The sequence below is a fragment of the Acomys russatus genome, chromosome 5 (genome assembly GCF_903995435.1).
Source record: "Acomys russatus chromosome 5, mAcoRus1.1, whole genome shotgun sequence".
Taxonomy (NCBI): domain Eukaryota; kingdom Metazoa; phylum Chordata; class Mammalia; order Rodentia; family Muridae; genus Acomys; species Acomys russatus.
This window is the reverse complement of record NC_067141.1, coordinates 60,152,340-60,174,622: the sequence shown is the minus strand read 5'-3', so window position 1 is coordinate 60,174,622 and position 22,283 is coordinate 60,152,340. Positions and strand designations below refer to the sequence as shown.

Genomic DNA, 22,283 nt, shown 5'->3' with positions numbered 1-22,283 from the left:
TTCTCCTGTGACTGCTACTGTATGTGACACATGACCCTGGCGTCTCCCTGTCAGCCGAGGAGGATGAGCTAGAAAGCCAGAGCAAACTCAGGACATTGGTGATGGCGCTGAGTTCTTACAGCCCCCAGGCTTCCTGACTGCGGGGTCTGTTCTGAGGAATGTATGTCTTCTGTGTTTAAGACGTTTTCACTGGGATTTCTCTTAGCGGCAGCAGAACCATCTTCACAGATTCCACAGGGGTGGTGTGATCACAGGTAATTTGAAATGTACACCAGCTGAGTAGACTCCCTATTATAATATTAAAATAGAGGCTGACTCTGATTTTTAAAAACCCTTTATTGAATGTAATTTGACTCTAAATGATTTGAAAGGTTCTTTGATGATCTGCGACTTAAAAATAATTCTTACTAAGGTGTGAAAGAAAATGAAATGGAACCTTTCCCAAGCATTTACATTATCTTTAGGGAAATAACTGAGCTAAAGCTTTTGTTGGCAGAGTGTGGAGGTGGGGGAGTCCTGGCCAGCTTTGTGTGGGGGCTACTCTCGTCTTCCTCATTCGGGGCTCTGCATCTTGTGCCCTCACTTTTGGAAGATGCTGTGCTCTAACCACACAGGGAAAGGTGGGCAGGACACGGTGCACAAAGGACTATAATATCCCAGACTCTAATATTGTGATATATTAATATCACAGTCTTGACGACCGCCGAGTGCAGAGGCTGCGGGGGCAGGCAGACAGAGGAGGAAGGTCTCAAGGATCCCATGGAAAGAAGTTTGTGCTGCAGTCCACCTTGACTCATAGTCCCTCCCATATCTCATATGAAAAATACCTTTTCATTTAAGTTCTGAGATTCTAGTGTGATGAAGGCAATGCTTTGGGGACTGCTCATCTTCACCGTTGTTCACCCTGTCGTAGGACCTCTATAGAGTCTCTCCCTCTCTCTCTACAGAGACAACTGTTAGGGTGGGTGCTTCCTCCACCTCCTCATCCCAGTACTGAGCAGCTGAATAGCTAGCTGAAACTCTGTGTTCACCAGTGTGACCAGAAGCCAAGCATGTCTTCTCTCACATTGTATCTCAGACCATACATGACCTTACTTGGCTGTTGGGAGAAGTGTTCGCAGAAGAAGGGCATAGACCTCAGAAGAAGGACTCAGATCTCACGTTCGTTCTTAGAATGTGGTTGACAAGACCAATGGGCTTACCGTATAGGGCTGGACAGGGTCTGAGAAAGCAAATTTCATTGTTCTCTCAGTCTTATTTTTGAGGCAGGTTCCCTCTATTATATAGCTCTGGCTGTCCTGGAACTTTGTAGACCAGGCTGGCCTCAAAACTCACAGAGATCTACCTGCCTCTGCGTCCTCAGTGATGGAGTTAAAGGTGTGCGCCACCACCACTACCGCCAGGAGGGTATCGGCTCTTAAAGAATTTAGATTTGCAAAGAAACCAAATACAATTGCTTTTTCCAGTGGCGAGAGAGAACAGTACAAATTGGAGCCAATGGTGATGTGATTGGGCCAATTTCTAACCTTATACAAGTGTGTAAAGGTGTTAAGGGGGCTTAACCAGTGTTTCTTCCTGGTGACTGGGTGATTGTCATTCTGTCTCCTGAACACTGGATAAATTTGCTGTCAGATTGTCCTGGGCCCTTTCCAGCTCTCATTTGAAGGACTGATGTAGATGCTCCCGTGTGTACAGACACTGGAGGCCATAAGACCAGCGGGCAGGCCCAAAGGTTTCTTTCCAACTTCAGAGAGTGATCTTGCTTTCCTCTGGTGGGAAGGCCATGTGAAGCTTCAGCCAAGCAATCCTTTGGGCTGTACAGTGAGCTGCCTGACCCCAGGCAGAAACAAAGCAGGCTGAGTGTTGAAAATGTCCCTGAACTGGAAATAGTTATTTTGGAAGAGAGACTCTGACCAACTTTGTTGTTAATTATTAAACAAAAATCAATGTTCTTTTCAGTTTAGCTTGGAACTTTTCGGTCAGAAAAACTAAAAGTCATTCCTTCAGAGGCACTCCCCAGCCCCCCACCCCAGGAAATCATTGTGTGACCCTTTGGGGACTAGAGGCTGGATCAATGAAAAGACCTCTGAGGAAGTGGAGGAAGACATGAGTACAGTGTTCACTTTGGGGCTGTTTGTTTTGTTTTGTTTTTATTTTTGTTTTTGTTTTTCCTTGTCGGGTCTTGGTCATTGCTGCCCTCAACTCAGAATACACTTATGACCCTTTTTATAAACCCCACAGACATTTTCCCACTCTCTGATTGTTCAGGCATAAGAACTGGCAAGGCTGGGTAGGCCGGCGCCTTGAAACCTGTGATTACTTTCGGTCCACTGAGATGACACTGTGTCATCCTAGTACGACATAGGGGTCTATGCCCAGCAGTAGCCAGGCAATGAGAGTTGGTCACATTGAAAACAAAAAATCCTTCCTCCAAAACAAGCCAGGTGTGCGTGTCCATGCCTGCATTTGGGCAGGAGAGCTGCTGTAAGTTGGAGGCCAGTTGGGTGCTACACAATAAGTTCCAAGCACCCAGGGTTACAAAGCAAGACTTTGCCCCAACCCTCTCACCAAAACAATATCCCTAAAACAGGTAGGGCCACAGGCACCCAGGTACTAGGAGCTCGCTAGCAGATGCTCCTGTCATGAGCAGCATAGCAGAGTCTTGTCTCATGTGCCTGAGGGACAATCTTATTCTCGTGAGCGGGTTCCTGACAGCACTTCCTTGCAAAGACAGACAATGGTCTCACCAATGGTAAAGACGGATTCACTAGAACAAGCAGAAGTGGAGAGAACACTGTGGCTGCGGGCATATCCTGGCAATGCAAATCATCCTGGCAGCCCCTCCAGGAAATAGCCAAATTGGGAAAGTCTCTCTGACCTTTCATTTATTAGTCAAACTGGTTTCGTTGTTTGAACTGCAATACTGCCAAGTCAGAGATTTTTTTTTTTTTTTTTTTTTTTTTTTTTTTTTTTTTAAGGCTATGATCCATTCCTCTGTGGTGGCCTCCTAAAACTCTCCCATTGGGATGTGACAAACAGTAGGCCTGTCCTCAGATCTTAATTGTTAATAGACGTTCTTTGCTTCTAATGATTATGATACTAATGATGAGATAGATGCAGCTGCCTTTAGTTGAGCACCCAGTTTATGGTGAGCAGTGCTTAATAATAACAATCCCGAGACTTAGCAGTTATGAACTCCTTTTTTAGGATTAAGGGTCCAAGAAATTAAGTGACTTTGGCCAGCTGGTGACCAGAATCCAGCCCAGATCATCTGGACTAACCCCCCATGTTCTAAAGTACTGCCAATATGAGTGGCTGCTTTGGGAATGTGCCTCACAGGCCTCCAGCTGCCCAAAGAGGAATTGCTCAGGGACCCAGGGCTGTACTCCAATTCTGTTACATTTGACCAAAGGCTAGCTTCTTCTACCCAATAACTGACCAGTAGCAGGGACACACTCTACAGCATGCCCTTCTCTAGAAAACACAGGCATCTTCAACAGCCAGTGCTGGTCTGACCAGTCCTGACAGGATCACAGCACTGGCCTCGGTACTGTGGTCTAGCCTGTGGTCTAGCCTGCACACCAGCCTTCCTTTCCTATCTCTTTCATTTGTACTCAGGCTTAAGGTTCTCCCTGCCCCCTTCTCCCTTTTCTGCCTCAGGAGACCCGAACTACCTACCCTAGAGAACCAGGCCAGATTTTCAGGGCATCTTGGTCCAACCTGCTGACGTAAATTAGGATATCACACAGTTTCCTGTTTCTCTCCATAGTCTATCTTGAAAGCCTCAAGGCCCCGAAGCCCCACAGTCACCCTCCCTGAGGCGGAGGTGGTGTTTTCCCTGCTAGTAATTTCGATGGTTCATCTTATCTCATTCATTGATTCATCCATTCATGCAAGAAGCATTTATTGATTTCTCACTATATTCTCGGCTCTGGGGATACAAGGATGAATAGATGCCAGGGAACCTGTTCTCAAAGAAGAGCAATTTGGACACCAGATAAACAGCACTAATTGCTTTAACTTTGGTGAGGACTTTTCAGTTCTCACAGGGCCCCTGGATATTTATCGCTTCGCCCATCGAAGCCATGAGATGAGTCAGGCAGGTATAAACAGCCTGTTAAAGAGAAGAAGCTAAAGGGTGCTGGAAAGATAGCTCAGTGGTTAAGAGCACTGTCTGTTCCTCCAAGGGATCCGGGTTCAATTCCTAGCACCCACATGGCAGCTCACAACTGTCTGTAATTCCAGTTCCAAGGGACCTGACACCCCCACACCAATGCACACAAAATATAAATAAATAAATAAATAAATGAAAAGGGAGCGAGAGAAGAAGCTAAAGCTTAGGAAAATAAATCAGGTGGGACTTGAATGACAGGTGGGACTTGTATGACAGGTGGGACTTGGAAGTCCAGGCTTCTGCATCTCGGGTGGATGTGTTTTCCACAGTCTCTTAGTAACAGTGTGTGCTCGGAAAATAGTATATCCTTACTAGCCCAGGGTTTATTTGCGGACAGCTGAAAGATCTTGGGTTTAAGGAATTATGGCTTTTAACTTAAAATTTTTTACTTGTTGTTGTTGATGTTGGTGTTGGAGTTGTTGTTGTGTGTGCATGTTTACACATGTGTATGATGCCGGAAGTGGGGGTGGGGGCACATGCCACCATGTGAGTATGTCTGTGGCCCTAGGGTTTGAACTCAGGCCATCAGGTTGATTGATGTCAAGCACCTTTACCGGCCATGTATCGCACCAGCCCTTAAAACAGAACTGGACGTGTTGTCTCAGCTTGTGTTTCATTAATCCTTTTCCCAAGGAGCATCGTCCCACTTCACCTCACACTGACCATGCTGTGAAGCCAAAACAGCATTTCTCTCAAGGAGGGAAGGACAGAACGGGGCCCTCCTTAGAAATGGAAAGCAAAACTGGGTAGCCAGCTCTGTGGCTTCAGCTGCCCAGAACGCCGGGGGTCAGCAGAATGGAAAAGTAAATGCTGCCTTTCCGGAAGTCTGTCCATTGGTTTGTGGCAGTATAAAAGGAATAGGATTTTAATCTCAGGTTTCTACGCTTGGCTTTACTACCAAGGCTTCCTTTTGGCCTTAACTTGGCTGGGGGCAAAAATAAACCACACGACCTGCTCCAAACAAAGCCCGTTTGTCTGTCTTTATACCAGTAAATCCAGACATCACTGTTTGTTTAGATTAGAATTGATTCTTGAATCAGGAAGGCAAGAAGAGCCTGTTAAAAGACCAGTTATTAATGGCCTCATTACGAGCCTTCGTTGTGCCATTTGAATCAAATTTACATAGAGAGAGGAAGCACATTTATAAGTGTCGGAAACAGATGAAGAAAGAGGAAGCCTCTAGGGTGGGGGCTAGGGGTGCCTGTGGTGCCTCCCACTTTGTTAGCAACACTGGGGTTTTCTGAACAATGAAATAGGGACCCAAAGGTTTCCAGCCCTGGCCTCTGAGGGGGGCTGCCTCCAAGGCCTGGTCACTAAGATGCTACCTCTTTAAGGACCTTGGCAAGGACCTCAAGGACAGTGGAGCTTTCCTGGGCTCTTTTTCGTTGCCTGTGGCTGATGTGAGCAACATAAGAAGACTCCAAGTCTGGTCCAGAAATGGGGATATATGGTTCTGTTGATTTAGGAAGGGGAATCAGATTTTCCCTTCCCCCTCTCCCAGGCTTTACACCAGGGCACATCAGTCTGTGGCTTAGCATCAGATCCTGCTATCTGTTGGGGGTCACGTTTTTATTAAGCAGCTGCGCCTCTCTTCTGTGAATAAGCCTGAAGCTAGGGGCCCTTACTTTCGAGTGCCACCCTACTGTCACACCAGCAGCTCCTGATCCAGAGCCGGGCAGCCCACAAACCTCTGCCTCCCTTGGTCCATCTGCTAAGTAGAGATGGCCACCTCTGTCGCAGGTGCCTGAGAACACTGAAAAGAACAAATGTCAAAGTTCAGAGGCACTGGGTAGAGCGAGAACCTTGGATGACCCCCAGCTCTCAGATGGGGGGGGGGGAGGGAGTAACCTGGCTGTATTATGGTGGCATGCTTACTGAGGGCTGAGTTTGGGAGACTGGAGGTCCTTGGCCCCAATTCCAGTGGGCAGAGAGGGCCAGGAGAGTGGCGGGCAGATCCATCCTCTGTGGCCAGGGCGAGCACACTCTCTGGTTGTCATGGTAGCCTCTTCTGTGGTGCTATTTTTGTTCAAACTGAAGAGCAGGTAGGGCGGGGTGGAGAAGGGAAGAGCTGTCATACTTTGCTTGAAGAAACAAAACCAAAAAACTCAGACCTAACACCTTGAACAGTTAGTTTATAGGACCGATCGTGTGGCACCTGGTAAAGGGGCCCTCGCCTCCTGTGCCACCCCCTTTCATTCTGAACCTTAAGCACCCTGAAGAGGACAAAATGGATTGCCTGGTAAGTGTAAAAGGGAAACAAACAAACAAACAAACAAAACCCAGTTCCTTGTCTCTGCGCGCTGAAAAAGACCTGGGTCAGTGGGCAGAGAATTTTACTCAGACTTTTTGTCAAGTGTTGGTGATGCAGATACGGTGTGAAGCCACACAGTCTCAGGAGTCTGCAGCTGATGCAGAGCACCCAGAAAGCAGGGTGAGTCAGCCAGGTTCCAAGAGTCAGTAAGACTGTCGATCTGAAGACTGGGGTAAGAATGCATTCCTTCCTTCCTTCTTCCTTCCTCCCTTCCTTTCTCTCTTCCTCCTCCTCTTGCCTTCAAGGAGATGCATTGGTTAATGTGAATGTATTTAAAGCCGGAGTTGAGAATGCGTCCTTAGGATTCTGCCCAGTAGTTTTGGCATCATGGGGATAGGGGGATGATGAGGATGGAGAACACGATGGTAGATGTCACTGGAGTTCATTTCCTCTAATACCAATAAATAACCCTCAACCTTCCCTTCCCTGACTTTACATCCCAGAACCATATTTAGTGGTAAGAACCTGGCAGGCAGCCCACCGGCCCCTCCCACCAACAGGGTGGAAACTGCTGACAACTGGAAATGGCTGGTCACTTAGCCAGCTGTGTTCACTGTTACTCTTTGGGGGAGTTCTGTAAGTGAAAGGGGTTAGTTGTATGGGAAATCCAGCACTCATTAACAAAAGTGGGTGAACAAGGGCTAAGAAAGCCTTGTGGGTGGTGATGAAAGTGGAAAGGCATCTCAAGTGCTTGCCAGGAAGCTGCGGGGAGGGGACTGAAACTGTAGTTGAGTCCCACCATTGCTGGCCATTCTCCTGCCTCAGTTAACTAAGGTGAACAACTTCATTTGAGTCTGTACGTTTAGAAACCGGGCGTCAGAGCCAGGGTTGACATCTTCCTTTGTGCTCTCCGAGGGCACAATGGCCAGGATGCTACATTTCCAAGCTACTAGCAAAAATAAACAAGATGAAGGGAGTGGGAATGAGAGAAAGGCTTATAGCCCAATTAAGAATCATTTTCTAAGCATGTCACAGGCCGAGCTTGTGGTGTACTTTTTTAGACTTTGGTTAATTATAGTGCCTTATGTGTTCCTGGAAGTAGAGAGAGCAGGATGTTGGCTTGGTAACACTGTTGGCCACCAGTTTGTGCTGTTTCATGCATTTGAAGGCAAAGTTTGCAGGGGTGTGATGGGGTGGTCAGCTACTCCCTCTCTCAGTTCCGACCAGACTGCAAGAGTATTGGTGTATTCTCCTTGAGTGTCTGGAGTTATGTAGAAACTAAGCGAAGACAGCACTCAAGACACAGAGCCAAGAGGATTGCTTTGAGTTCCAGGGCAGCCAAAGCTACGAAGCTGTTTCAGAAAACCAAACCCAAACAACAAAAACAAACAAATATAAAAAGGTGTAAGCAAAAGAAAGCTTTGAACTTTTTTTTTTTTTTTTAGCAACATACAATTGCGTTTTGAGTGTCTCTTAATGGCAAGCCTTTAATAGAGACCAAAGCCTTGTGCATGTGCGGCTTTCTGGGACCTTCAGCTTTCCTTTCCTCCCAGTCTCTTGCATGGAAGCTGCCCCACACTGCTTCCTGTGGCAGCCAGCACATCACCTGCCTGCCACGCCTTTGTGCCTCTAGTCAATACCACACAGCTGCCAGCACTGTCTTTCCTGCCCTCGGATATGGAGGCTCAGAGCTACCGAGGACACACATTTTCTTACCCTCACATGTCTTAGTGGACCGTGGATAGGCTTTGAATAACCCTTGATAAGCAGCCACTATTCACTGGTGAAATAAAAGGAGCTAGGGAAGACTTTTAGTAAACGTCATTGGACCATACTGTGCTTTTCTTTTCTCAGAAGGCTCAGCTTGCCTCCCGGAGATCTTAGACGTAAACTAACCAAGCACGCCTCTGTTTGTTGATGCTGTCCTCATTCTTCTTTAAACTTTGGTCACATTCGTAATGAGTCCACACATCTCTGAGCAGTTTGGGACATTCAGTTACATTTGTGCTCTCGCCTTTTTTCACACAGAGCCTTATCTTCCCATTCAGTGGACCTCCTGAGGGGCCGAGACAATGGAAGCCTCACCCTTGCTTTCTCCCGTGGGACATGCCGTACATGGGCACCTGTTATGTGCTGAGGAAATGTGTGGCAAGCTCAGATGCTGGAACAATTCATTCAGAGTTTTGAGAAATAGCTGTCTCACACTATAGTCATCATCACATAGGTAGGACAGATGAGTGTGAGTAACAAACAGCTGAGATGTTTTATCCTGAGTGGAAAATCCCCTGCAAGCTTCTCTGAAGCTTGGATAATTCTATATTCCTGCTCCAAGGCCATCCCATGAAGTCCTGGACCTTGCATACAAATGCAGAGGGAAGACACATTTTCGATCACGCACCGCCCCCATCCCCCACCTCACCATACTTAGATTGCTTGGTTACTCATTTCTACATTCTTGCAGGAAACCTTTGGCTCCCTCACACTGTTTGTCAGCCACATTTGAAGTCTTGTAAACAGACCGAGGAGCCTCTCTTGTTCTTTCCAGAACACAGATATACATGTCCAGCCTGACCCCTGACCCCTTTCTAGAACACAGATGCACGTGTTCAGCCTGGCCCCCAACCCCTTTCTGTTTCATTCCTGTTTTGACTAGGTTGACAGGAGCCCTAGCTTGGCTGAAGGTCATTATTTGGTTCCTTTTTCTGGGAACTTTCTTTTTCCCCATCATCCAAAATTTAGAATAGTTTAATGTGGCCTTGCTATAAGCCTTCCTCCTGCCTTCATGTCTTGATGTTACCTTATTTCAACTTTTCAAAAATAGGCAGGCATGGTACGGCCTGTTATCCCAGCACTTGGGAGGCTGAAGCGGGAGGATTTAAATTTGAGCCCAGCTTGGGTCACAAAACACAGCAAAATCCTAAGTCAACACAAATATTAGCAAAGTGGAAGAATTATAGCATAAAACATCTTCCCTTGACCCCTCAGTAATCTGAGAGTCAATGATGGGATTTATAGCATATTTTTGCACCTATTGCTTTCAAAAATAAAATTTTATTGAGGTAGATACACAGTACATCCAGTAAACACCTTTAAAGTGTGCAATTCAGTTGGCTTGGGTGTATGATTTTGGTAAAATATATGTATCATAGTACTTGCCATTTAAACTAATTTTGAGCCTAAAATTCAGTCACATTAATTACTTTCCCAGATTGTGTGAATCATTCCAGCTGCACTTGCCCCAATATGTGTTCACTATATTTAATGATTTCTCTAGCCAATTCATGTTTATAATCCAAGTAAGTTTATTTTAAGATAAATCTTGCTACTGTAAATGAAAGAGAGATGTAAATGTAGAGAGATGCATAAGCTAATAAGACAATAAAGCTAAACATGAGAATTCAACTCCTCCTCTGGATGCTTAGGGAAGGCTATGAGCTTTGGACTGGCCCCTTTCATGGTACAGGGGGAGGTAAACATGCCACAGGAGCATTGACCTGTCCTCTCACCTGCTGAAAAGGCTCCTCCTTTCTTTCTTTCTTTCTTTCTTTTTCTTCCTTCCTTCCTTCCTTCCTTTCTTTTTTTCTTTTGGTTTTTAGAGATGGGGTTGCTCTGTGTAGCCTTGGCTGTCCTGGAAATCTCTTTGTAGACAAGTCTGGCCTTGACCTCACAAAGATCCATTTGCTCTGCCTCCTGAGTGCTGGGATTAAAGGTGTATTCCACCACATCCAGCCTCTTTTTTTTTTTTTTCTTTCTTTAGCTTTTATTTACTTATTTATATTATTTTATTTTTGCCTGAATGGAACATCTGTGCACCATGTGCATGCAGTGCCTTAAGAAGCCCGAAGAGGGCGTTGGACTCCCCCCCCCAAGAACTGGAGTCACAACAATTATGAGCTGCCATGTGGGTGCTGAGAGTTGAACCTAGGTTCTCTGGAAGATTAACCAATGTTCTTAACTGCTGACTCATTGCTCCAGCCCCAAGGCTTTCTTGATGTAGGAGAACTGAAAGTCATGCATCTCAATGCTTTTTACAGTTTTGTATTACATTAATGTGTGTGTATGTGTCCATCCATCCACACAGGGGTGTGTTGCAGAGGGCAGAGACATATTGTAGAATTCAGTTTTCTCCTTTCATTACATGAATCCCAGGTATCGAACTCAGGTCATCAGTGTGGCATCAAGCCATCTCACCAACGTTGCTTTTAAAATGTGTAGGTCAGTGCCTAAAGCATTGGCTGTATGTTTTAGACTCATACATGTTCTATCAGAGTGCAAGGCTTGTGGCATTCACACCTGCTCACTCACTCACAGTGCAAGGCTTGCAGTGTTCACACCTACTCTGTCAGAGTTCAAGGCTTGCAGTGTTCGTACCTGCTTTAGCAGAGTTCAAGGCTTGCCTGTTCACACCTACTCTGTCAGAGTGCAAGGGATGCAGTGCAATGAACCTTAGAAGATGGATAGAATGCGGAGTTGAGGGTTACATTTCCATACAGCATTCACTATGTGACTTAGACAGCTTAATTTTATCTGTGAAATGGGCAGGATCACACCAATCTCCCATCCATGGTAAAATGAAATAATCTATATTATATTTTGTGTTGTCCTTGGCATAGCATAAATGCACAACAATGGTGTTTGTGGTTGGTTTTGAGACTAATATTTGTTTACACTTCCCCAATGGGTAGCATCCCAACACATGAGAACTTAGCTCATGCAGTCTGAGAAGGGCCCTTCAAGGTCAGTGGGCACCATTCTTCTTTGCCCTCTGCTGTGAAGTATGGTCTGAGAAGCCCCAGGGGTTCAGTGAAAGAGGCCAATCAGTGCTGCGGTGGGAAAACTTGACCAGAAAGAGAGCTTGGCTGTGGCCAGCAGCCACATGCACATGAAGGACACTGGTTGGCCCGGCTGGTATAGACTGCCCGTTGACCTAACCCCTGCCTGTGGAATGCACCTTTTTGCCCTGGCAGGAGGTCACAGAACTACCACAGCACCACTAGGCTTCCATGACAGTAGAGGTGCAAGTCGTATCTCATGCACTGTGCAGTCACAGCCCAGCTGAGGAAGAACACGTGACGCTGACTTCTGCTGCCCACAGGGCAGGAAGTGCAGAGCCACTGGCCTGTGCTTGCTGCGTCACCTTAGCTTCGAGTTTTCATCCCTTCTGGGCATAGAATGCTTGTTTGTAAAATGACAAGATGACGCTGATTGCCATCTCACAGGATTGTGGGGACGATGTCATGAAGACTAACGAGTAGTCAGTCACCTTGACACTCAGTGGAAGGTAACTCTCCTTGTTACTATGATTAGTGATAATAGAAAATGTGCTAGCGGCCCTCTTGCCTAGGGTGAGCCTACTCTGTGCTTTAGTTGTGGGTCTGACTACGTGGCATGCTAATTATGTTGAAGAAAATCATAGCCATCCCCAAAGTCAATAAGGAGTAGACTCTCCTTTAAAGGAGGGAAGGGGTGCTGTGACTTCTCTGTGTGGAAGAATTTGTTATGTTAATCCCGTCTAGACCTGTATAGACACTCTGTGTTTCTCATTCTGTTTCGATTGTGAAAGCAAAACAAACAGACAAGAGACAAACACAAGTTTAAAACAAACAAACAAACAAATGCATGAGTTGAACCGATTAGATTCATTTAGTCAAAGACAATGTGGTTGGTTGAGCAGGGATCTTGTGAATATGGCACAGAGACTGACGTCTTGCTGGGGGACTTGTGGCATCGAAGGACCCAGACCGCCCATCTCATCTCTCTACTGAAGGCAGTATTCAGAGAACGCTTGAGTCTGATTTAACACACAGCATAGCAGTATCTAGCCACAGAGCAGTTGCACACCCGAACAATACTAAAATCCCATGGCAGGACCTAGTTCTAGCCCAGTGCGTGTGCTCTCCAGCGTGCTCCTGTCCTACTTTAGAGGCGGATTAGGCACACATTCACAGAAGGGATGTCAGAGGGGACTTTTGTTAGAGAAACAGTGATTCCCACATTGACTGGCACCACAGAGGGCTTGAGGTAGCCTCCAAAATTCAACACAACATGAAAAAGAGAAAGAGATGAGACCAAGGACCTGGGCAAGAGAGTTAAAGAGGCTAAGCCTTGCACAGCTGTGCTGCATGCCTGTAATCGTCTCACTCAGGGGGCTGAGGTGCGGAGACTCTGAATTTTGAAAGCCTTTTGGACTACAGACAGACAGATCCTGCCTCCACAAAGATCCCAGGAAAACAAAGCGAAGGCCCCAAGCTCCCCAATAGAGGTGGAGGTGCTTAAGACTCAAGTCGCTACTTGGCAGTCAAGCAAAGGGTCAAACATGCTGTTCTCTTGTTCTTGTTGAATAAGAGAAATCGGGCCGATTGTTTCCTGAATATAAGTAGCTGACACATGCATCTGCTGCAGATGAAGTTTGGGGAAACTCCTGAAAGTAAGCAGCAGGGTCTACTGGCATCTTAATATACGCTACCCTGGTCTGGGTGCTGGGTTCCCAGTGCCTTCTCTGGGACCCTTACCTTTTGACCTATGCAGAAGCAGCAAGGTTGCCTTCAGAGACAGGTAGGGGTGGAAGAGAGATGTCCTCGTTCAAGAAGGGAGGATTGGGATCATCTCACTGGATGGGGTGCTGAAGTGGCCCCACCGAGACACAACTTCTCTGTGTGTAGTGTACCTAGACAGAGATCTCTGGCTTGTCAGTCACCACCACCAGCAGCCTGGTACATCTCCTGCCTGACTTTCCAACCCCATGCTGCTGGTGCCTGGTAGCATTGATGGACCTGCTGGAGGGAAGTGTTTACATGGGCCAGCTGAGCCAAGGGTTGGCCTTCGGCATCAGTCACATTAGGTCCAGCTGACCTCGACCTCAGGATTATGAGAAAGGAGATTCATCACCTGATCCCAGAATCAAAGCGGGGCTTTCTCACTGTAGAAAATATAAAAGCACAGGTGATGATGGATGAAAGGGTGGAAGGAAAGAAGCAAGTGGGAAGGGAAAAGCCACACAGATTTTCTTCTGACTTTGGAGGTGAATTTAGTAAAATTGAAATCCTGCAGTATGAAAGATGTAATTTTATATCCTCCCTTAATGTGCCTCTTGGAACTCTTTGAAAACAATGTAGTTTTTGTTTACTTTTGAGAACAAGGTCTCATTGTGTTGCCCTGGCTGGCCTGGAGCTTGATATGTAGACCAGGCTGGCCTCAAACTCACATGGATCTTCTTGTCTCTGCCTCCTGAGTTCTGGGGTTAAAGGTGTACACCACCAAGCCCAGCCTTGCCCCGCCCCAAAAATGTTTTAAATGTTCATCCAAACAATTTGTTTTCTGTTTTTTTTTTCTCCCTGATACAAAGGCTATAGGTAGAATTATGTGGCTAAATATGTGTGCATTTCAATGGCTCTCTCTTCTGCTAGACCTAGGCCCGTCACCGTGTGAGGGACCTGCCACACAGTAAGTCTGTTAGTTTGGAAAAGTGAAAGAGCAGCTCTGGGTTTTCTTTTGCACTTCCTGATGGCTGGTCAGAATGAGTGACACTGTGCTTTTTAGGTGGAGAAGTGAAATGGTCTGTATTTCTGTTTAGTTATTTATTGGGCAGGAGATGTTCTTAAGGAGTCTCTGTATCTTCTTCATGTAGGAGACCAACCTCTTGCTACTGTTACATTGAAAACGGTAAACAGTTTATGATTCCTATTGGGCTTTTGGATAACACTTCTGTGAGAAATAATTCACACGCCATATATAATCCCCTTTTTAAAGAGTTCAGTTCAATTATCTTTGGTACATTTGTGCATTGTCTCAATAAATTCTTAAGCTTTTCTTCACCTCAGAAAGAAATTATTTTGTTTATTTTGTTTGTTTTTGTTTTCAAGGCAGGGTTTTTTTCTGCATAGTCCTGGCTGTCCTGGACTCTCTTTGTAGACCAGGCTGGCCTCAAACTCACAAAGATCTGCATGCCTTTGCTTCCCGAGTGCTGGCATTATAGGTATGCGCAACCACACCCGGCATCAGAAAACAAATCTATACCTCTATACCCTTCTGTTACTTCCCTGCAGTCACCCCAAATTCTGCAGGATGAAGCAAGAACTAGCCTGCTTTCTTCTGCCCTTAGAGGTTCGTCCATCTTGAATGTAGGTCTTTGAGATTATGTGATGTGTGGCCTTTTGTGCCTGACTTCTTTCACTTAACGTGAAGTCTTCAAGACGCATCCCTGCGATGGGATGTATGAGTGCCTCGTTCCTTTTCACTGCTGGATAATTCCATTCTGCGGATATACTACGTCTTATTAGTTTCCTTTCCACCTTTTTGGTTTGTTTACTAAAGTATTAAATTCAGTTGTTAAACAAATTTTTCCTCAAATCAATGACAGTGCGTCCACCTGTACTTCCATCTTTTAGTTTTTAAAATTAATTTTATATTTATTTTGCATCTCAATGTGTAGTTCATCTCAATTTTATCTAGGAGTTTTGTGAATTAGAAAGAGTTTTATAACACCCCATTACTTTGCCAGGACTACTTGTTGAGATTTTTTTTTTTTATCAGCCATTTCTTTTATTTTGTGAAGATTTACTTTTTTGCTGTTTTAATATTTAGAAGACTGCATTTAAGGGCAGTTCTCGGTTTTCAGCAAAAAGTAAGAGGAAAGTACAAAGGTTTCTAATACCTCTGCCCCAGCACACGTGCAGTACGCATGCGGCCCCAAACACTATTAACACGCAACACCTCGATAGTACACCGGTTACAGTGGATGTTCCTACACAGAAGCCCATCCGTGTCATGTACGTCACAGGGCTCCCTTGGTATTGTCTAGTCTGTGGATTTAGACAAATGTTTAATGGCATATATCCACCTTATAGTATCATGAAAAATACATTTACTACCCTAAAAAAGATATCTACGTAGTCTGACAGTTTGCTTATTCTTCCCTCCTCTCAATCCCTGGCAACCATGGATTTCCTCCCAATAGTTTGGCCTTTTTGGGGGTGTCCTGTAGTTGGAACCACACAGTATGCAGGCTTCTTTCACCCAGCATCCTCCTTTACTCACTATTACTGCAATAAACACCATGATCAGAGTAACCTAGAGAGGGAGTTTATTTCAGCTTGCAGCTTATCACAAAGAAGCAGAAATCTGGAGGCAAGCACTGAAGAGGGCTAAGGGAGATGAAACTTACTGTATTTTTCAGACCTTAAGACGTACTTTTTCCCTCCAAAAGGGGGGGGGGGAGATTAGGGTGTGCCTTATGGTCTGTTTTTACTGTTTTTCTTGTTTTACTGCTCTAAAAACTGGGTGCGTTTTATGGTCAGGTACATCTTATAGTCTGAAAAATACGGTAATGGCTTGCTCTCCGTAGCTGGCTCAGTTTGCTTTCTTATACCACCTAGAATGACATTGCCCTGGGATAGTCCTGCCCATAGTGGGTTGGACCTCCCACATCAGTTCATTAATCAAGAATATGCCCCCACAAACATGCTCCCAGGCCTGTCTGATGGAGACGTTTTCTCAGCTGAGGTTCCCTCCTCCCAGATGACCCTAACTTGTGTCAAGTTGACAGAAACTAACATTTGTTTCTCCCGTGAGCTCATTTCTGTCTAGTGTTATATTTCACGGTTGCTCCCTTGTGCTACTGTTTACGTAGAGGATGTCTTTGTTGCTTCCAACTTTTGGCAGCTATGGAGAAAGCTGCTATAAACATCTGTGTGTGCAGGTTTTTCTGTCTACATACATTTTAAACAACTTAGGGAAAATACCAGAGAGTATGACTGTTGGGTTGAGCAGTAAAGTGTAATTAGTCTTGTAAGAAATTGCCCAAGTGCCTTCCAAAGGGGATCTACTGTGTTGCGTTCCCACTAGCAAAAGGTCCCTGGTGGTGCCTATCCTTGAAGACATTTGGTGTCATCTCTGTTCTAGATCTTGACCATTCTGATAAATGTGTTGTGGGATGTTGTGGTTGCCCTGACGTGCAGTTTCCTGGTAACTTAGGAGTGGGTCATCTTTTCATGTATAGATTTGTCATCTCTCTATAGGCACATGCGCAGTCTAGGGCATGACTTTACAAGGAGGCCTGTCAATCACTAGATGTTGCCTACAAGCCCCTCTGAAGAGGTTTTATAGGCCCTGTCTCAGCATCTTTGCCCTACTCTTCACGTCTGCACATCCCTGCCTGCCTGCTTGGAGTCTGTGTCCTAGTTTCATTTGTGGTGCTATGATTAAACACCCAGACCGAAAGCAGATTAGGGAAGAAGAGATTGTTTGGCTTGCAGATTCTGGTTACAGACCATTGTTGAAGAGGAAGCCAAGGTAGGAACTCAAGCAGTTGGTCACACTGTGCCCCATTGCATCAAGTCACATCATATCCACAGTCAGGAGAAATGAATGGACGCACACTTCCTGCTTCCTCTTCTCCAGCTTTCTCCTTGCTTGTATAAACCAGGACTCTCTGCGTAGTAGATGGTGCCACCACAATGGGCGGGCTCTTCCTACCTCAATTAGCAATCAAGACAGGCCCCCACAGACATGTCCACAGACCAAGCTGGTTTAGATAATTCTAAGTTCCGTGGTGGTTCTGGGTAGTGGCGAGTTGGCTGTTTAAAACGCCATCCCTCACTTCTCTTGTGCACAATGTAGCCATGTCACTAATCCGGAACCAGTGGTTCTGACTTCAGGTGTGTGGAAAGTGACTGATTCTCACTGCTGCTGACAGAGGAGGGACACTGGGTAGATAGATGCCAGCCAACTCCCTGCGGCTTTCCAAAGAGTGTCTTACTCTTGTATAAAGTAATTCCTAAGTGACTCCATTTTCCTTGCCACCTTCAGCTCTGCAGGACATCCTAAGGTGAAGCTTCCAGAAGCCTGTTGATTCAGCCAGTACTTACCTGCCTCAAACATTTGGGCCTTACCCCCCAACATTTTCCTTATCCTGTCACTCTGTGGCCTACAAAGTGGTTGACTTTTCCCCACTGGGTTCTCTTTTGTGACTTTGTGAGTCACTCCTTTCAGCCTGGATTTGTGTGACTCTCATAGGCGCTTCCTGCATGGTGATGTGTGGGGCTTTTTGGGGGCAAAGCATGCCCACCAGTTCTCCTTTTTCCACTCTCGTTCACTTTAGTCTCATATTCCACAGATTCTGGCTGTGACTCGGTAACCGACACAGAGCCTGAGGACGAGAGAGCGCTTCCTTCCACAAAGCAGACAAACTTGCCTCCTGAGACCTCGCCTGGCAACCTGATGGTGGTGCAGCCGGACCGAATTCGCTGTGGGGTAGGCATCCTGTGTGTGTGTGGGGGGGGGGGCTGGTAGATCCCCATCAGAGCAGTGAAGGGATCTGAGGGTATCATGATGCATCTTACTGTAACCCCAGCCTTCCCTTGGGACCCCCATCCCTGGAGCCCTGGGCATTAATAGCTCCTTTAAGTCAGAGAACTGAACCTGGGTGTGTCATCAATGTAAGAATTCTGTTTCATGAATAGGTAACATAGGGCAAACAGGACACCTGCAGACCTGACTGGTGCTAGATAGCACAGTTAAGTGGTCTGCACTTCTTCCAGCTGACCCAGCCCTGGGAGGAGGAAGTGACACATCATGGGACTCTGCTTCTTCATTAACTGGTCACTACCCTGGGCTCACGGAGGGCTTTAGGGCTTGACAGCGGAAACCTGCTGGGCGATATTGCTAGCTGGAGAGGTTGGCTAAATACCTAAGCCATATGTGGCTAGCATTTTAGAGTGGTTGTATAATTGCAAGTGAGCTGTGCGTGAGACTTCATGACAGTCGTTTAAATCCTATCATACTATTTGATAGTTGTTTTTTGTTTTGTTTTTCGAGACAGGGTTTCTCTGTGTAGCCTTGGCTGTCCTGGACTCACTTTGTAGACCAGGCTGGCCTCAAACTCACAGTGATCCACCTGCCTCTGCCTCCCGAGTGCTGGGATTAAAGGCGTGCGCCACCACACCCAGCTATTTGATAGTTTTTTAAAAATGTACTTTCCTTCCCTGATAAAATGTGAGGCATTTTGGATAGGTTCGAGCTGCAAAATGCTTTCCTCATGGATACGGGCTCCTCGCTAAGCTTGCCACTGTGGTTTCTCAGAACTACAGGGTATGAGAACGTTGGCAATGGGATGTGCAGCTGAGGCCATCAGATTCTGGGCACCGGCTCCCTGCATAGGAGTTGCCAGCTATTTTTAAGACTGGGCTAGACTTTTAGACATGCTCGGGTTAGACTTCAGAGTGTTTTGAAAATTAGGCATAAAAGTTGATGTTTTTCAGTGTCTCTCCAGTCAGAATCTGATATTAGGCTTGAAGTGACTGGTAAGACTCTGTGCTTTTCTTTTGGGGGCAGGGCATGGGACATGCATCCTCTGGCCTGGTCCCCACCATTCTCTGATCTTCGCTGTTTATTTTTATTTTTGAGGTTTTTAGACAGTCTTTCTCTGTAGCCCAGGTTGGTCTTGAACTTGTGATTCTCTTTTCCTATTCTCCCCAGTGCTGGGATCACAGATGTGTGCCACCACACCTGGTCACTCCCTCTCCTTTAAGTTCAGACTGTCACATTCTTTCCACCTCCTGGCTGTTCCAGTCGTGTGTCTCCCCACGGTTGTGTGGTCAGACTGGCAGGTGCAGCAGTGAGGGTGTTTGGGTCCCACGCGTGCTTCGTCCCACTCTCCTCCTGCATCCTCAGGCTCTCCTCCCTGCTGCCCTCTCACTCAGGATCATCTGTGGGTCCAAGGTGCATCTGGGCTGAGGGCGGGCCCTGACTGGCAACAGATTGGACACACATTCTTTTGGGCTCTTCGTTTTACCAGGATCAGGTGCAGGACCAGGTGTGCAGCAGGAATGACAACAGCCACAGAACCTATGTTTTGTTTCAGCAGCCTTCGGCAGCCTGGGCTGCAACCCTCCCCTGTTATAACGGCCATGCCTGGCACCCCTTTCTGTGTGCCCTTGTAAAGGGTGACTATGACAACTATATAACAGTCCCTGAATGAATGATTGTGGACTAGCTCTAGCCAGAAATCTTTCCTTGCCTTTCTGGTTTCGAGGTCTAAAACAACCATTGCCAAGTTCAGTAAGACAAGGAGTGAGTTATGTATCCTTACTCAAAATACTAAGGACCTGAAGTGTCTCAGATTCTGAATTTTAGGGGTTAGGGAGATGCTGCATTATTTGCATATGCATAATGGGATATAGTTTAAGACAAGGCTTGTTTATGTTTCATATACGTGTTATACACAGCCTGACAGTGTCTCGGAACATGTGACTTCCCTTGCATCTGGGCTTTGCCCAAAATGCGAAGCGTGGAGTGTTCCCACTTGTGGAATCAGGCCAGAGCATCTGTATTTTGGAGTTTCGTATTAGAGTGTGTTGGCAGGCTCAGTGTAAGGTCTTACTGTCACCTGGGAGTCTTGCTAAAATGTAGACTCTGGGGCTGGCGGTGTGGCCTGGTGTTAAAGCGTTTGCCTAACATGGATGAAATCCTGGGTTTGATTCCCAACACTACATAAAAAACTGGGTGTTGTGGCATATGCCTGTCATGCTAGTACTTGGGACATGCATATGGGGAGTCAGATGTTCAAGGTCATCAGCTACATAGCAAGTTTGAGGCTAGCCTAGGCTATTTGAGACCCTGTTTCAAAAAAAAAAAAATTAAAAAAAAAAATGCAAACCCTGATTCAGTGGCAGGAGGTGCCTGACTGTTTGTCTGTCTAATTTGCTCCAGCGGTGGCAATGCTGTTGGTCACTTGGCCATGTTTGCAATGACAAAGCTTCTCATAGTCCAGGGATGGACTTAAAAGTAAATAAAAGTCTGCTGGTATGGTGGCACTTGCTTTTAATTCCAGTCCTTAGGAGGCAGAGGGAGGGTGCTTCTAGATTCAAGGCCAGCTTGGTCTACATAGCACTTTCAGGATAGTGAGGCATTGTCTCAAAAACTGAAAATCCAGTTATCTGAAGCTATAGAGATTTTTGTAAAACAATTTTCTTCCTGTTTAAGATGTTTGAAAACTTGTAGACAATATATTTTGGTCATATTTTTTCCTTCCTCCAACTCCTCCCAGATTCTTCCACCAAACTTCACGTACTTTCTCTCTCAAAAGGAAAAAGAAAAAGAAAAGAAAGGAAAAAAAATCTTATTTAACCAAAGAAAAAAGCACATAAAAAAAACCATAGAAGCCGGGCGTGGTGGCGCACGCCTTTAATCCCAGCACTTGGGAGGCAGAGGCAGGTGGATCGCTGTGAGTTCTAGGCCAGCCTGGTCTACAAAGTGAGTCTAGGACAGCCAAGGCTACACAGAGAAACCTTGTCTCAAAAAAAAAAAAAACAAAAAAAAAAAACAACAAAAAAACACCATAGAATCAATTTTGTATTGGCCAGCTACTGAGTATGAGGCCAGCCCTGGAGTGTGGTTGACAGACCTAGTCATATTCCATAGGAGAAAATTGTTTTTTTTCTTTCTCAGAAGGTATCAGTTGCAAATAACTTCTGGGTTATTTGTGGGACTTTGTGCTTATGTATGCTTCTCTGTGTTGAGGTACCTGCCTTGAATCTGTGCAGGTCTTGTGTATGCTGTCATAATCTCCTGGAGTTCATATCTGCATCAACCCTGTTGTGTCTGGAAAACACTGTTTCCTCGAGTGGTCCACCCCTGGCTCTTGAATCATTCTGCATCGATCCTTGAGCCTTGAGGGAAGGGGTGTGATAAAGACAGCCTCTTTAGGGCCAAGTGCTTCCATCTCATGGAATGAGCCTTAAAACTCATTTTTAAATAGTGGTTGGTTACTCTTATAACATTTATGTCACTACCACACCAGTATGTCTTGCAGGCAGGTCACTATTGTAGATCACAGAGTTTGTAACTGAGTGAGATTAATTGATGATTACTTTTCCCTCCAGTAGTGAGTAGAGTACCGCACATTACTGTGAATGCTAGTCAGTCGGGGGGAAGCTTCTAGCTGGGCCCCAACTTGATCTCCCACGTTTGATAACATAAGTGTGTGGTGTCTTCAGCACTAGAGTCTTAGTGTCAGGTTGTGGAGGCTAACCAATAGTATTGGAAATAGCCTGTCATTTTTTTTTTCCAATGGGACAACTTTGGCCAATGACTCAAAAAGATGTAACCCATCTCTGGTACTGGGACTTTTACTCGGTAGTATATGATGTCTAGTCGGGGTTTTGTTTCCCCCTTATATGCTAACACCATATGTATTCATATATATATGTATATATATAAAGTTAAAAGCAATTTAAAATTTTATAAAACAAAATAAACATCTATAAGCCCTAGGTTTAAAAAAATATGAGCATAGTGAGTAGACAAAGCTTCCATCTAATTGCTGTAAAAGTTTATAAAAGTTTAGTCTGTTTTCCCAAGTTGCTTCACTGGGTCGACAGCCTGTGGTTCTGTGCTAAGCACTGGTCTGTCAAGACCCCCTGGCCAGGAGCAGCCTCACTTAGAGAGTGAGCTGGGGCCTGAGGAGCTGGGACACCTCTTGACCCAGCACCCTGAGGGATACCGGAGGGAGAGAGACCAGAACCTGTCTCCCACTCCAGGCAGAAACTACTGTGTACATCATCGCGAGATGCAAGCTGGATGAGAGGGTGTCGACAGAAGCAGAGTTTTCGCCCGAGGACTCGCCCTCCGTCAGGGTGGAAGGCACGCTGGAGAATGAGTACACGGTTTCGGTGAAGGCTCCAGGTAAGTGGTTCCGCTCTGACAGAAGAGCACGCCTCCAGGCTGCTTTCTGAAATGAGGCCGTCGCCAGGCTCACTCGCCAGACCATCTCCACCCCTAGGCATTGTCGCTCAGCATTACTGAGTTGACTTTAAGAAAGCAGTGTGTCATTTTAATCGCATGCCTTGCATTACCAGTGTG

At 45.8% G+C, this 22,283-nt stretch overlaps 1 protein-coding gene across 1 annotated transcript in view; it reads left to right on the top strand.

Annotated features, from left to right (window-relative positions):
• Nucleotides 1-22,283, top strand: part of Pik3ap1 (phosphoinositide-3-kinase adaptor protein 1) — a 105,594-nt gene that overhangs the window by 31,465 nt on the left and 51,846 nt on the right. Inside the window, exons 3-4 of the mRNA XM_051146541.1 lie at nt 17,539-17,675; nt 21,962-22,106. Coding sequence (XP_051002498.1) covers nt 17,539-17,675; nt 21,962-22,106 — 282 coding nt within the window. The remainder of the gene's footprint in view (nt 1-17,538; nt 17,676-21,961; nt 22,107-22,283) is intronic.